The sequence below is a fragment of the Sciurus carolinensis genome, chromosome 1 (assembly GCF_902686445.1).
Source record: "Sciurus carolinensis chromosome 1, mSciCar1.2, whole genome shotgun sequence".
Classification (NCBI taxonomy): domain Eukaryota; kingdom Metazoa; phylum Chordata; class Mammalia; order Rodentia; family Sciuridae; genus Sciurus; species Sciurus carolinensis.
This window is the reverse complement of record NC_062213.1, coordinates 104,799,904-104,816,771: the sequence shown is the minus strand read 5'-3', so window position 1 is coordinate 104,816,771 and position 16,868 is coordinate 104,799,904. Positions and strand designations below refer to the sequence as shown.

Below are 16,868 nucleotides of genomic sequence, written 5' to 3'. Positions count from 1 at the left end.
CTCCTTATTATCTGCGTTCTCTTAGGAAAAAGCATTTGAGAGACTCTGAAGGTATTTAGATCTGATGAGCACTGGATAAAAGCTTGGCTTCAGACAAATCACTTAATCTGTCCAAGACTTAGTTTCAACATCTTTAATTTGCTAATGTGCAACTTAAATGTGGTGACATATATATTGTGCCTAGCACAGTGCCTGATACACCATGCAGATGCTCAAAACCGTAGGTGTCATGTTCTCTCTGCTATTGATCATTACTCTCCATAATAGTAATGATCTCCTTGTTTATTAATCCACACCTTCCTTTACTGCTGTCCAAAATATTTTTTCTTAAAATTTCTTTTTTTCTCATTCCTATGGCACAAGATTTTCTTGCTGACTCTTTCCTAACACTGACTGTCCTTTACCAATTTATTTTACAGGATTCTCCTCCATTGATTCATTCTTTTAAGACAACTGTTCCTGGGCTTGCTCTCTTCCCATGCTACACTTTCTCTTGAGGTAGACTCATCCCTACCTATGGATGCAACCTATATGTTGACAACTCCCAAGTTCACTATCCTGAAAGAATTCTCTTCTGATCTCTGGACTCATACCTAATTTCCTCCAAGCTGTGTCTACACTCACTGTGTCAAAACATAAACTCACCACTATTATGCAAAGCAACTCCTTCCACATTGCACCCTGTGTCCCTACCACCTACCAGTGGCCCAAGCTGGAAACCTGAGTCATCCACAATCCCCTATGTCCTCTGTATACCCAGATTCCCATAAAAGATATTTATGTTTTTCCAGCATCATCTCCTTTTACTTTCTATCTTGTATTTGAGCTCCAGTCATATCAAATTAATTGCAGTTCCTCAATAATCCATGTTCTCTCTCATTTTCTTTTTTTTTTTTTTTTTTTTTTTTTTTGGGGTGCTGGGGATTGAACCCAGGGCCTTATGCTTACAAGGCAAGCACTCTATCGACTGAGCTACCTCCCCAGCCCCTCATTTTCAATTTTCTTTATTCAAGTTGCTTTTTCGTTTGGAATTCCTTAGCCCTTTCAGCATCAGAATCATTCCTGTATATCCTTAAGACTTAGCTCACAGTGGCCCCCTCCAGAAAGTCTCCCCTCAATCCTGCAATTGGGTTAGGTGGGCTCCTTGATGCTCTGATACCTTGAGTACTTCTGCATACCTCTGTCCCACATAGGTGACACCTGTTGTGATCTATAACCCTCTGTCCCTGTACTAGTCCCTCTTTCTGTACTATGAGTAACTGCGGAGCAGTATCCACAGAGCCTGGAATTATCTGGCATGCAATACAGTATGTGATTAATAAATGGCTGGTGAAAGAGAGTAAAGGGATTGTTTGAATCAGCTTTTTCATTGCTGGGACCAAAAGACCTGATAAGAACAATTTTAGAAGAGAAGTTTATTTGGGGGCTTACAGTTTCAGAGGTCTTAGTCCATAGAAGGCTGGCTCCATTCCTCAGGGCTTGAGGTGAGGCAGAACATCATGGCATTAAGAGTGTGGTGGAGGGAAGTGGCTCACATGATGATCAGAAAACAGAGAGAGACTCCACTGGCCAGATACAAAATATATACCCCAAAAGTACACCTCCAATGCCCACCTCCTCCAGTCTCACCCTTCCTACCTTTAGTTACCACTCAGTTATTCCCCATCAGGGGATTAATGTGCTGATTGGGTTAAGGCTCTCTTAATCCAATCATTTCTCCTCTAAACTTTCTTGCATTGTCTCACGCATGAGCTTTTGGGGGACACCTCACATTCAAGCCATAACAGGGACTGGCAACATCAATAGGTAGTTATAAAAGTAGGCTCAGTGACATCAGCAAGAAGTTAGAATAAGATTTGGAAACAAGGTTTATCGTGCATCTTTCTGACAAAGCAGAGAAGCTGCGAAGGTTAAAGGAGAGTGGACTCCGTGTCCACAGGATGCTCAGGCAGCAGAGTAGCTATACAATTTCCTTTTGTTTAGCCACGTTTGAAGGTAGTGACAACTAGACTTTGACAAACTGTGAATCCAGAATACTCTGGATAGCGAGCATATAGCGCATTAGTATTAATTTGATAAACAAAATCCTATAGAAGAGGTATCTGTGCTGAAATACTAAAACATCATTATGTTGGAAAGAGAATGAGCTTTTCTACATGATACTTCTCCTCCCCACCCAGCAAGGATAGAACTAGGACGAGTGGGTAGAAATTATGAAGAGAGAAAACTCAATGTGATATCAGACAGAATTCTCCAGTGGCAGAGTTGTCCCAAGATGGAATGGCTGCATCATCAGACAGAGTTGTTCAGAGGCTGAGGGAGCAGATCATGGGGATGCTGAGAAGGAATTCTCACATGTGACGGTCGCAGGAGGTTTTGCCCTCATTGACCTCCAATATTACTTCTACCTGAAAATTCTGTTTTCTAGCAAAATAACTGTTTTCATTCTTTTCATTCAGAGAGTGAGCTAAAAGTGAACTCAAGAAATCAAGCCCAAGAGATCTCCATCAACTCCAACATCAATATAGAATGTAACATCTTGTCTCAGACCATTGGAAACCTTCAGTTAGCCATTAATTGGTATTTTTCTCCCATTTCCACTAACACATCCTGGCTTATCCTGGAGATGGACCAAACCAATGTTGTAAAATATGGGAAAGAATTTCTCACCCCACAGAAAAAACAAAAATTTCATATTGAGAAAGTTTCCCAAGACTTGTTTCAGCTACACATTCTGAGTGTGGAAGACAGCGATCAGGGCAGATATTACTGTGCTGTGGAGGAATGGCTCTTGTCTACAGATGGTACCTGGAAGAAGCTTGGAGGACAGAAGTCAGGACTAACAGAACTGAAGCTCAGGCCCACAGGTAAACCTCGTGAATGTATTGTCACATGTCTTTCTATAAGACTGCCACCTTCTCTTGGGCAACTTTTCTATGAAATGATTATGTGGAAGTAAAAATATGACCTAAAGTCATAGGAATAGTGTCCACCTACAAATGACTGCAGAACCTGGTAGTTCAGAGAAGGGAAGGTTACTTGAGGTCAGTCTGAGGTTTTGAGGAGCTCAGACAGGAACAAGAGTCCTGTGATTGGTTTGCTTATCAGCCTGGCAGCCTGGTCTATGCAGCTACCCAGGGCATCGTATCTCCAGATCTCCATAATAACAAGCTGTGTCACTCCAGTGGGGCTCTACTGTAATTTGGCAGAGAAAGAGTAATGCAAAGCATATTTTTCCCACTGTGAACAGAAACTGTACAACTCTATGGGGATGTGTGGAGAAATTGCTTTTCAACATTTGGCTGCCTAACCATAAGGCAAATAAGAGTAGTTAACTGTTGGAATGGCTGACTGAGGGAATCTCCTCTTCCTCAGGAGATCTTTAAAAATGTAATGGAAGTTCCATCCATTTGCACTGGTCTAAGAGTGTTGCTGTCTAACTGTGGACAGGCTTCAATGGGTCTCTCAGCGTTGGTTAGGTCACCTCCACTGTTGATTAAAATTAAATGAATGTCACAGCTAAAGTTTGGGAACTGGACCAGATCCATAGCATGATGCAAATAAGTTGAGCTAACTTGGGGCTTCAAAAACTATTTTCAAGGTAACATCAAAAATAAGACTAAAATCAAAGATTACTATAGATTAAGCAATGGGAATGAAAAGAAAAAGAAAGCACAGCTCTTAAGGAGCTCACAGTCTGTGGGAGCAGCAGGGGCAAAATAATAGCTCAGTAGCAGAATTTCTTCCTGCTGCTCTGGCTCCCTGTCTCCTTTTTTGGGCCCTCCTCCTCTCCATGCTAACCATGAGAGTTCCTCAGGGATACACTCCAGGCCCTTTTGCTTCTTATTCTCTGCTTTCCTCAGAACTGTTTAAACTGCCCTGGTTCTAATTACCCCCTCAGGTTGATAACGCTAAGCCTTTATGCTTAGCCCCAGTCTCCTGATCTCTGGGCCTTCAGACCCAACTGCCAGCTGTACGTTTCTACTTGGGTACCCCAGAAACCCTCAACCTCAGCTGCCCCAGTTGCACTTCTCATCTCGGCCAACCCACGAGACTCATTCATTTTTCTGCCTTTGGTATCTATGTGACTGATATCCCTGTCTCCCAGATGTTCCGGCCCAAATCTGGACAGTGTGTGTATGCCCCTTTCAAGGAGGCAGCCACCTCTTGTCTTGAGCCAGTGCTTTCCATGTAGAAATGTGGGCTCAGTGTTGGCAGACTTCTAGTGTTTCAAAAAATTACCATAGTCTTTTTTGATATCTCCCTGTTTGAGAACATTTAAAACTAATCAAATTCTTTAAAATACTGAGGGTGTCAAAAAAAAAAAAAACCTATCTGCAAGTTAGGTGTGATTGTGGGTTGCCATTATGCATACTAGCTTAGGAAAATAAATTAAAGAAAAGGTTTCAGGAAAAGATATTGAGAAGGCCAGGTGTGGTGGTGCATGCCTGTAATCCCAATGACTCCAGAGACTGAGGCAGGAGGATTGCAACTTCAAGGTTAGCCTCAACAACTTAGCAAGACAGACCTTGTCTCAAAAAATAGAAAAGAGTTTGGGGTGTAGTTCAGTGGTAGAGCTCCTCTGGATTCAATCCCCAGTACTAAAAAAGAAAAAATTTTAAAACCTAAAACAAAAAGATATTGAGACTGACCCTTAGCATTGTTGGGAAGAAATTTCCTCTGAGGTCAGAGAAGAAAAAACTTTTAGAAGAAAATAGGTTTTAGTGATAAAACCACAGAAATAACTGAAAACAAAACAAAACAAAACAAAACAAAAACAAAGCTAGAGAGCCCCACCAAGTGTAGCAATGAGACCAGGAGCCAGATTTCAATAAATTAGAGAGTTAGCTTGAGAGAGGAAATACTTTCATATAAACTAATATTTTACATGCTTTTCCATGAAGGAAAGGTGAGAGTAAAGATAGTTATAGGAGTCTAAGATCAGACAAAGTTGTTCTTTGAAAGCTAGAATAATAAATGCATTTACAGTAGAGTGGAAAATGTAATGCACACTATAATTTCTTTATTATTATTAATTTTTGTAAATATATCATTCCAAATCCTCACCTGCTGGTTAGTGGAAAGGGGAGTAAATGTCAAAATCTTTTTAAACCATAGTCTAATCCAATAACTTAAATAGCTCTCTTGGGTGCTAGCCTACCACTTGTATCAAAATGTCCAGCCTTGCAAATAGCCTCTTCTCTCTCTGTGTCTATACCTGAGATAATACCTGGGTGTTTTGAAGGAAGGCAGTTTGCTGAGAATGTGGGCTAGTGGTGTGACAGGCAACTTGAGGGGGAGCTGGAAGTTTTGAATAGCCCCTCTGGGAAGTTGAATCAGACGTTGACCAAGGAGAAGTGAAAGCAGCAGAGAAAAGGGCCTGGCTGGCGCCGGGTGGTTTTCAGTAGCAGGGGCCATCAGGCTAGAGGCAGGAATAAGAAGGGAAGTGGCTGACTTGATTAATAGCAAAGAACCCTCTGGCAAGTGAGAAGGAAAGGACAGGGATCAAGGAAAAGAATTAAAGATGAAGAATGAATCTGATGTCTAAAGAATAGCAGATGGGATCTTTCCAGCAAAAACTGGATTTTTCAGAGGAGGTATCCAATCTAGAAGTCTGTGTTCTTCTCTAACTTATTGTGTTTTTGTCTTCTAGGAAGTAAGATTCAAATCTCCAAAGCACACCGGACAGAAAATGCTACCGAGCACAGGGAGGTGGCCCTCAGCTGCAGCCTGGAGAGCTTGGGCAGTGTGTCCTCCCTGTACTCTGTGACGTGGTTCAGGAGCAGAGGAGATGCCGGGAGACAAACGCTGGTGCACCTGCAGCATGATGGCTTGCTGGAGTATGGCGGAGAGGGCGGCGGGAGTCACCTGCACTGTGCCCGCGCATCCCCTACAGATTTTGTTCTGAAGCTTCATCGGGTGGAGATGGAGGATGCCGGCATGTACTGGTGCAGGGTGACTGAATGGCAGCTGTACGGTCACCCAGGCAAGTGGGTCAGTCAAGCATCAGATGAGTCGCAGCGAATAGTGCTCAGGGTGTTGCCTTCAGGTAACAAGGGTCAATCTTTCATGGGTGCGTGGTCCTGAGAATATCTGGCTCTCCTTTTGTGCTCTCCCTCCTAGCTGCCTTGCTCCTTCTTCAGGCTGAAGGCATTTCTCAGATTCCCTAAAGCAGATGACTTTCCTGTCTCCCAGTAATAACTCTCAGTGTTAAAAAACCACAGGGACTTTGATCACCAAGGTCATGTTAATGCTTTTCATTACTGTAACAAATGCCCAGGGTAATCAACTTATAAAAATGAGAGGTATAAGGTGGCTTACAGCTTTAGAGATTTCAGTCAGATAATCAGTTGGCCCTGTTACTTTGGATCATAGTGGGAGCATGTGGCAGAGGAAAACTGCTCATCTAGTGACGAGGAAGTGCAAGAGAAAAAGAAAGGGACTAGAGTCCCAATATCCCCTTTGGTGCAAGCTGCCAGGGACCTAAAGACCTCTCAATAGACTCATCTCCTAAAGGCTCCACCACCTCTCAAGAGCGCCAAACTGGAGAGGCAAGCCTTTACCACATGGACATTTGGGGAACACTTCAGACCCAAACTATAGCAACGCTCTTCTTGCTGTATCTTGAAAGGCAACAAGGAAGAAAGGGTGCCCTATAGAACTTACTTACAGGCTCCAGCAAGGAGGGCAGCTACTCAAAAACCCCTGGTCAAGGACTGACCCTTTTCTGTGTAGGAAGGTCCTCCTGCTCAGCTGAGTGCTCAACTTAGTCCAGTACCAGGCATGTACTGGTACTGTTAAAAACACTGTTTTTAAACATGTGTTCAAAATAAAAACTAGACCCTGGTGATCAGTGGCTGGCTACAACATCTACTGCTCATTCTCTTATGAGAATTCTTTCCATTCTTTCTAGTGAGATTCAAGGGGAAGGTGAGAGATGAACTTTGGGATAAACTTATCATGGAAAAGGGTCATTGGAGAAGTAGAGGTATCTTTGGTATCCCACACTAGGGGGATAAATGGAAATGATCAGTAAAGGTCATTAAGCAGCTGCTAAGACCCCAGCTGGCTTTAGTGACACTCCTTAGGAGAGAAAGTTGCTGTTGAGAATGTAAGACAACACTCAGAAGTAAGGACAGCTGCCTCTCAGTCACAGCCAGGCTCTAGAGTGGAAGTCAAGGTGATATGATTGCTCCTGGACTCTATCATCCTCATCTCCTCTCCCTTCTTCAGAATTTTTTCTCTAAAATGTCCAGGCAGAACTTTTATTCTCATCAGCCCTTCTTTCCAACATTTATAGGCAATCCCACCACCCCTGAGCACATTCCATACATGTTTTCCCACTGGAATTCTTAGGCTTTGTAGAATCAGCAGTTTTTGCAGTAGAATAAATAGATAATAACTGTAAAAAGTATAGATTCTGTGACTAGAAAGCACTGCTCCTCTGGGGCGGTTGAGAACCTTCATAGCATATATATATATATATGTTGTTAATCTCAGTGGAATCCTTGTAAAACAGGTGTAAAGTTTTAAAAAGACAAACTCTGGAAAGGAAACATTAAAAATTGAGTGGTATTTATATTCTTCACAACTGAAAAAGCTCAAAAGCCTGTGCCATAACCAACTGAGGATTTTCAGTGTAACTAATGTCAAGGATTCTCGGGGAAATTCTTATAATGTAGCACCTTGGATCCTCTGCCTCACTGTTCCTCTTTAGTGGTTGGGCAGACAGTCTGGGGTGATGAAAAGTTCTCAGGGGTTGAAGTCAGACAAAAGCTCAGATCACAGCTCTGCCACCTACAGCCATGAAATCATACCATGAGTACGGGACTTCTGTGAGCCTCAGCTTTCTTGTAAAATGAGGATCAAAATACAAATGTGCAAATAAATTAAAAAAAGAGCTTAAACCAAAAAAAAAAAAAAAATACAAATGTGCTTAAGATATCCAGTATAGTCCCTGGCACATTGTAGGTGCTAAACAAATGTTGACTCCTTTTCCCCTTCTGCCTCCAAACATGCTACACATACGTATGTATATAATTCATGTATGCACATGTATACATGGTTGTATATACACCTATGTGACAAGTACTTTCTGTGTGTGTGTGTGTGTGTGTGTGTGTGTGTGTGTGTTTGTGAGGTGCTGGGGATGAAACCCAGGGCCTCACACATGCTAGGCAAGTGCTCTACCGCTGAGCTACATCCCCAGCCTGACAAAATAATTTAATTTGTTCAATAAATATTTATGTGAGGTTCTGAGAACACAAAAGTGTGTATTACAGAGTATGTATAGAACACGGGGTCCAGTGTGGGAAGTCAAGCTCCACATGACAGGTGTCATCAGAGAAGCATTCTCAGGGATCTGAGGGAACAACCAAGCAAGGGTGAGGGCTGGATAGGGAGATGTGGGAGGGTTCCCTAGATATGAGGTCTGAGAAAATGAAGAAATGTGGTTTAGGGAAAGGAAAAGATACACAAGATGATAAAAGGATTTGAAACTTCATGTGCTGTCCAGGGAACTTCAGCAGTTGAGAATGGCAAGAACAGCAGTCCGTGTGGTACAATGGCGAGAGCTGAGACCAGTGAGATGGGAAAGGCACAGATTTCAGGTGCAGCTAGTGTCTGAAGCTAAGGAAGAGCACTTGCTCATGACGGTTGTGGGGTGTCACAGAACGAGTCCAAGCAGGGGAGTGATATTATCAGAACTGCCTTTTAGAAAGTTCCCACTGGCAGTAGTATTAAGGATGAACTGGAGCGGAGGCAGACAGAGCAGGGAGAATCATCTGAAATTGTAGGAACCAAATGAGACAAGATGAAGGTCCCAGCTAAGGCAGTGCCAGTGAGACTGAGAGAAGGACAGCATGAGGCATTGGGAGGCATAATCTTCAGGATTTAGAGACTGATTAGATAGATGTGGGCAATGAACAGAAGCGGGAAATCAAGGATGAATATCTGGATTCTGGCTTTGGTGGATAGTGATATCAATGATGCAAAGTCACACAGGAGAAAGGTTTAGAGGGGAAGATTGGTCCAATTTTGAGTAAGTTGAACTGCAATTGAGCTTGGATTACCTGTGAATTATCAAAAGGAATATGATAGACATTGGGGCTTCTAAATGGAATCTGCACCAGAGTTGTACATTAGGGGTTATCAATTTATAATCAGTAATGAAGCTCAGGGATGGATCCCTGAGACATATCACCATTGATCAGGGGGACAGAGAAGCAGACTGTGAAGGAGACTAACAGGGGTGGCTGAGAAGTAGGAGGAAAACCTGAACTCAGTGCTATCCACAGAAACCCAGGGCAGAGAGGGCATCAAGAGGGAAGGGAGAAACAAAAGACTGGACAGTACAGAGAGGTCTTAGCGAAGAACGGAGTATCCGTGGATTTGACAAGATAGGACAATTTCAGAACAGTAATGAGAGAAGTCATACTGCACTAGGTCTAGAAGCTAGCAGGCGGGCATATCAAGTACAGATTACTCTCTTAAGAGCTATAACCGGAAAGAGAGAAGACCACAAAAACGGCAAGAGGTGTCAGTGAGAGCATTTTAGTTCTGCTTTATTTCTGTTTTGCTTTGAAGATGGTAGGAACTTAAGCACATTTACATTATAGAGAGGAAGAAGGTGAAGTGCAGAGGAGAGCAGATATGACTGACCCCCAGCACCGGTTGTGTCCTCCCTGCAGTGATCCTCCACACCATTTTCCCTGGTCGACATCTAATCCTTCGCCCACCAACTGTGCTGCTGCTGTCTCTGTGACTTACCTTGTTCTCTCAGTCATCACACCTGAGGCCACCCGTCACAACCACCACCACTGCTAGATTGACACTCTGAGCAGGCAAAGACTAGGGGTGCCGTATCACCAGCCTTGGCTCAGTCTGGCACACAGGAGAGGCTCAGATACTGAATTGCAATCCCATTTCTGGCGAGTACCAGTTCCATGTGCTAAAAAATACCCAGGTCAAATATAATATACTACTAACTGTTACTTCTCAGATGGTTTTCCACCATCTCTATTGGCACCCCAGATTGGGTTAGTTTTAGGTTTTTTAAAATTTTTAATGTTTTTTGTAGTTATGGATGGACATCGTGCCTTCATTATTTGTTTATTTTTATGTGGTGCAGGATTAAGTCCAGTATCGGCAAGTACTCTGCCACTGAGCTACAGCCCCCGGCCTTGGTTAGTTTTAGTTTTATATAATAGAGGCATGGAGCACACGGCTCAAGTGAAGGCAGAACAATTAAGAGGCATTCCCTGGGGAACGGACCTTACCTTCTCCATCTTACTTCCTTAGCAATGGCAAAGCCAGGGCAGGGACTACAGCTGCTTGAGTCTATTTGTCTCACCCTCAGGCCCAAGATATGAATGTTTTTTTTTTTTTTTTTAAGAATGGTCTGGATAAATTGATAGGCCAAGTTGTGAGGCTTTCTGGGAACTGGATTATTTTAGTAGTGTACTACTAGTGACTATTTCTTACATCTTTGGGGGTGAGGATTTATTGAGGAGGTGGACCTGAATTCTTGAAGGAGACATGCATCCTCTCACACTGACGTTTCTGGAGAGGACGCACCTTTGTTTATCTATTGCCCCTGCCTTCAATAAGGCCTGGCACGTAGCACTCAACAAATGCTTGACCAGAGAATGAGCAAGTCTTCCATTAGGTCGAAACACGATGCTGACAGGGCATTGCTAATCCTGGGAGTCACTTGTGATCAGAGGGCCTTACCCCACTCTCATTGCGTGGCAGGAACCACCCTCGCACATGTGGCATAGCCAATCGTCCACATTTTGGATTGGGGGGGTGGAGAGGAATTGGGAGCCCCCTTATCATCCTATACTTCTCAGAAGTCAGTCTTTCTGAGTTAGTATCAAAAAGGAGGCCCCTTGTACTGTGCTTGGCTGTGGGAAGGAGCAAGTTCTAAACGAAGCCTCACGATGAAGTGTTCTCTTTAAATTTTTGGCTCTGTTTTGCAGACCTTGTACTTTGAGCATTGGACACTTATTCAGATTGATTCAAAATGCCAAACCCTAATGGTTTTGAATGTCACCAATTTTAATCCAAATATGGGTGAGAGGCAGATGGTGGGAAATGGTGATTGTAGGATCCAAAGCAAACACTGCCCTCCCAGGAGAGGTAATTTAGAAGCACTGGAGCTGACAGTTGGTAGCTGCTGGCTAATTCAGCTCTGTGAGGAGTGCACTTTGCCATCCTTTGATAGCAGATTGCTCTAAGCAGAGCAGCCTCCTCCCCATTAAGACTGTCAAGGCCTCTGGCAGTCCCTTCATGCTGAAGATTAGAGTCCCAGGGGCAGAGAAGTTCAGTACCAGATTTCTTCTTCCCACCTCCCACCTCCCATGTGCCAACCCCATCTCACCATCACCACACCACCACAGCACCTGTAAAGCTTGGTACTGCAGACTCTCACCTCAAATACTCTGCCTCCATGACTAGAAGAGGAAGTCAAAGCCTTTTAGCTGAAAGTTGCCCAGGTTTGGGGGCAAAGGATAATAAATAGAAGAGAATTTAGCTAGTAGAAGAACATGGCCAATACTGTCATATTAATTGGCTTTCTGTCGCTGTGACAAAATACCTGAGATGATAATCAACTTATACAAAAGAAAGGTTTATCTTGATTCACAGTTTTGATGATTTCAGTCCATGATCAGTTGACCCATTGCTTTGGGCATGTAGTGAGACAGTACAACATGGCAGGAGTGTGCAGCAGAGGAAGCTGCTCACCTCAGAGCATCCAGGAAGCAGAGAGAAAGGAGGAGGCTGGTGTCCTAGAATTCCCTTTGAGGCACACCCCCAGTGACCTAAGATCTTCCAGTAGGTCCTCCTCTTAAAGGTTCCACCATCTTCTAGTAGTGCCAAGCTAGGGACCAAGCCTTCAACTTAATAGCCTTTGGGGGACATTTCAGATCCAAACTATGGCACCTGCAATCCCTGAATGAGGAAGCTGCAGGCTCTAGCTCTGTTCTTTATTTGGTCTCTTGAGAATAAATTGTCTGCAATTTTTCTCAGCATCCCCAGTAGCACTCCAGCTAATATTATTTTCTGATTCAACAAATGCTGTAGGTTTTATGTTAAATGTTGTATTGTGCATTATCTCATTATAACTCTAGACATTATTATTATCCCTGTTTGTTTGATGAGGAAACTAATGATTAGAGAGAATAAGTAACTTTTCTAGTGAGTTGAAGCATGATGATTGAACCCAGCTCTCTGAAAAGTAATAGGTGCTCATTCACTACTCTGCATGAATGCCATGGCCGGTGCCAGGGCATTCTCTTTCAGCATTGTGGTCCATGCTTCCTTTTAACCATGCTTCAATGTGCTCAGATGAGATCTGGGACAATAATTGTAGTCAAGTCCAATCATTTGGAGAGGAGCTGATAGAATGTGGAGAGGGGACAGTAAGACAGAGAGGGGATGGTAAAGAATTAAAAACCTGACTCTGCTGTTGCTCATCCTTTCAAAAAGAAAAAAATTTAGGATGAAGAATGCAAGTGAGCCCAGAAAAACTCCCAGCCACAAACCCCTATAGCTCTTTGCCAGCCCATTCAGAGCTGCCAGGCTGATGTTCAGGAGGATCCTCACTATGTGTAATGTAATGCTGGCTGCGCCCCGTTCCTGTTGGGGAATGCATTATACATTCATTAGGCTTCACTGAGGTCCTGTGGACAAAGAGCTGCATAAGATAAAAAGACTCATAAGACACAGGCCTTACCTTCAAGGAACACACAAGACTTGAGAAAATGTCCAGATTCTTTCTCAATCTCTTCAACATGTAAAATGCATCAGCAAGGCCAAAAATGGAATTCTTACAGCAGGAGTTGGGTCAAAATGACCTATAAACCTGTTTTCATCTCTAAGAGCCTATAATTCTATGAATCCTACAGCTTAACCTTTGAAGAAGAAATTGCTTATGTCATTACAATTTTCCAAGAAAAGCACAGCTATTGATAGCATCAGATTTTTCAGAACAGCCCTGATTTCAAATATCATGTCATAAATAAATGCAGTTGGAAGACTATAATTAGTGGTTGGTATCTCTTTAAGCATATGACTTTCTGCTTCAAGAGTCTATAAATGTGGTCTTTGGACCAGTAGTAGCTCAGGGCATCATTTACTGGAACCTGTGGTGTTTGCAATCCTCTCCTCTTTGCTCCCCTGACCAAGTGGCCAGGAGCCACTGTGAGGCTGCTTGTGTGTGCTCCACGTGTCTGTCTGCTAATGGTGCTTCCCTGTGGACTGCAGCTGCTGGAGGATCACATACTTCAGCACAACTTTATATAGTATCTTTGGCCCGGGTGGTTGCAGTCAACCCGATTTAATTCAGATCAGCAAAAGTTATTGAGCACGTCCTAGGCACTGTAGGGGATGTAGATACACGTGACACTATCAGATGTACGATAGCTATAATAAAACAAAGAGGCAGTTTAAAGGGAAAAAAAGGAGTCTAAACAAAGGACTCTGTGAAAGGGGAATAAGCAGAGACCTGTGCCCAAGGCCAGATAGGAGCACCAGGAGAGGAAGAATGATCCAGCTAGGCAGGAAGGACCTGGAGATTAGGTGCAGGGAGGGACAATTGAGCAGTCCAGAAATGGAGCCCCGGGAGGGTTCTGCTTGGAGGCCAGGTGTGGGTCAGGGAGGGAAGTGCTCCTCTCTGCTGGCACAGATGTTTATGAGGACAATGCAGCATGGTGTGTGTTTCAGAAGTAGCGGTGGGAATAGCTCAGTTAAAAATTCAGGACTGGCAACACAGTTGAGAACGAGGGTTGAATTATAGATATCTTCTCTGAGGAAGGAAGATTAAAGGAAAGGTTTTCTTTTTCTTTTTGTTTTGTCTTTGGTTTGTGCTGGTAGTTTTAAGTAGGTCATTGGAAACTCCAGTGGTTGGAAATTGCTGGGCAAGGGGGAGTTGTGAGCATTAGGCAAGCGGAGCCGTGCGTTGGGGAGGCCTCTCCCAGCACCCTGTCCTTTGCTCCCATATGCCACTTGGCCCCGTTGTTTTTACATATATTTGCCTGTAACAGTAAATTGAGAGGTATGCATGATTGATTAGTTCAGACAGGTGGGAGAATGACATTCTCTGTATTTTCTTCCCTTTTGTTGCAGAGCCCACATTTCCTTCCAGGATCTGTTCCTCGGCACCTTTACTCTACTTCCTTGTCATCTGTCCCTTGGTCATGTTTATTCTTCTGCTCATTTCCTTCCTCTGCTTATACTGGAAGGCCAGGAAGTTGTCTCGACTGAGTCTCAGAGCACAGAAAGACCAGTCTCTCTGGGTGGGCCTGAAAGGAGCTGAAGGCTGGACCACAAACAGGAGGAAACATCAAGAGGAAGATGAAGGCAACTGAATACCGAGAGGCGCCTGCAACTGGTGCAAGGAGCACAGTGGGACTTTTGAAGTGAACTTACCTGCGTGTGAACAAATCCTGGTCCTGTCCTTCCCTGTCTGTGGCCTTGGGCAAGTTGCCCGGGAATCAGAGCGAACATTTAGTGAGCTCTTTCCAAGGTGCCAGGTCATTTACCCCTTGCAACTTTCAGGAGCAGATAGCATCATTACTCTGGCTTACACTGACCATGCCCCCTTGAGGTACCCTCCTGGTGTGTACATAGGGAAGTGCCTCCCTCACACAGCTTGGAGGGTCAGATGAGCCCCGCGATGGTGGAGTCCTGGGTGGGCCCGCCCTTCCTCTCCTGCTCCCTTGCCATTTCCCTCACCCTCTCCCTCTTCTTGGGTCCTTTCTTCATCACTAATTTCCCTGGAAACACTGGTGGCCCAGTTACATTGGCTCAAGGTAAACTCTTTCAAGAGGTGCAGGAAAGAGCCCCATGTCAGCAAGGCAGAAAGAATTGGGAACATTCACTCATTTGCCTAAAAACTGCCTCCTAACCAGAATGTAACACCTTTCTGGACCAGAAATCCAATTTTTCCCCCATCCCATCTACAAATGCCTACTGGAGAGCTTAAGAGTAGGTGAATCAATATTGGTTCTATAAAACATTTTGTAGCTTGAGGATTTGGGGGGGAAGAAGGAGGGTGTTTGCTTTTATGCTATAAGATTTACTAAGTCATTGCTGAGATAAAGCTTTTTCTGTTTCGTGCAACATAGTGCTGCAGACAGGCCCCCAGGGCCATCTCCTCTTCTTCCTCTACCAACAGAGCCATCCATTGGCTCCTGGGCTTATTTTCCATGGCCTGACAATGCGGGGCAGTAGGAAAGCCTCGTGGTAGTGTGTGCAGGAGGAGGGATCAGCAGTGCCACCCTGTCCTTCTATGTCCTCAAGACAAGCAGCAGGTCAAGTCTGATTCCTCAGAATCCTCTAATCTTCACCTGGAAAATTCCAAACGTGGGGCATTTGAGGCTTTCAAAGGCTATCCCCACCAAGCCTGGGCTCCCCTCATCTTTGTTTCAAAAGCTGCTCAGGCCCTGTTTTATCCAGAATTGGAAATCAATCAATGCCACCTAACAGACTTGAGAAAACATGTCTATTTATTGTCAATGTGACCAATGGGGTTGCTTTATCGCTCAGCAATTTGCATTTCCAAGGAGAGCAATTTATTTTTAATTATTTTATCAGGCACACGGTCCTCTCCAAATTTAATTAGTTCCTTTGCTCCTTTGCAAGCAGATTACGTGTGGCTATGAGAACCCTCACCCTAGACCTGCAGGTTCCTTAAATTCATCTCCTGTTATAGCCTCATTTAAAATACTCCAAATGTTTTCTTAAACATGTTAACACTTTTGCTTCTTCTCTGCCAAGTGAGGGAGCATATTTTACTGAAAACAAAACAGAAATTAAGACTTCTCAGAAAGTCCAATGACCCTTTCCATGCCTTTTTTTTTTTTTTTTTTAAAGAAACCTGTATTTTAATTGAAATTTTGAAAGGAGAGAAAGTACAATTGAGCCTCAGCCAGAGAATCATAGAATAGACAGTGGGGCTGCCCATCCATCTGGAGCTCTCTTCCTCTGCCCCACCTCTCTCTTCACCTGCAGACAGCTTTCTTATCTCAAAAACCACTCCTTCACATTTGAACCCAGCAGAGGGCTTGCATAGAAAGACACTTAGCTATCAAACTGAGCACTAAGCAAGGGAAGTATTTCCCAGCAAGCACTTCCAGCCTGCTAGCCACTGTGACAGGCACATGGGGCCCGAGTGGTGACTCAAACATGGCCATGTTCCCCTGGGAGTAAGGCTTCATTTTGGCAGATGCTCCCTGTCATAAGTAGGACCTAAAGCACATGAGATTTTCTTAGACGCTACTTCACACTATTGTCCCATATTGAGTTGTCAGGCAACTAAAATCCCAAAGTTATCTTCTTCCCCCTTTTTTTTTATTTTTTAACTTTTGAACTTCTAGAATAAAATTTGCCTTGATCCAGTTCAACAAATATTTTACATGAAACTTCTTTCCAGTTATGTCCTTATTCATTTAGTGTTTGAAGCTTAATTGAAAGCTTTACTTTGACTCATTGATTCCAACTGTTCCATTTTGATGGTTAATATTCTGTCCATTTTACCCGTGTATTATGTTCCTGGGAAGCTTGATTTGACCTGTCATATCTGAATCTGTTATCTACCTGACTCACTTAATAAATAATCTTAGGCTCTGAGGATCAGTGTCAAGTTCAAGGCTCTCTGACATTTGAATCTTCCCTACCAGGTAGAGATTGAAAGGTCACCACCACTGCAGCATCTCACACCATCATATTGAGAACATACTCTGTCAAGACCAGAAAGCAATGGTTGCCCCTTGCATTATTTCAGTCTATTGAGGCAAGGCAGAAGATGACTGTAATGGTAGAAAGTCACCTGCCATAATGATTTCTCATACTCGTGCATGATTCCT

The 16,868-nt window shown here is 43.6% G+C and overlaps 1 protein-coding gene across 2 annotated transcripts in view; it reads left to right on the top strand.

Annotated features, from left to right (window-relative positions):
• The window catches only part of Cd101 (CD101 molecule), a 34,823-nt gene extending 18,191 nt beyond the window's left edge, over positions 1-16,632 (top strand). The window contains exons 7-9 of one of the 2 annotated variants that reach the window (XM_047531869.1): positions 2,460-2,867; positions 5,654-5,986; positions 14,128-16,632. In XM_047531869.1, the coding sequence (XP_047387825.1) occupies positions 2,460-2,867; positions 5,654-5,986; positions 14,128-14,369 (983 nt within the window). In that variant the 3' untranslated portion in view covers positions 14,370-16,632. Of the gene's footprint in view, positions 1-2,459; positions 2,868-5,653; positions 6,050-14,127 lie in introns of both variants that reach the window. The other variant, XM_047531819.1, reaches the window with a different exon arrangement.
• The last annotated feature ends 236 nt before the right edge of the window (positions 16,633-16,868 follow it).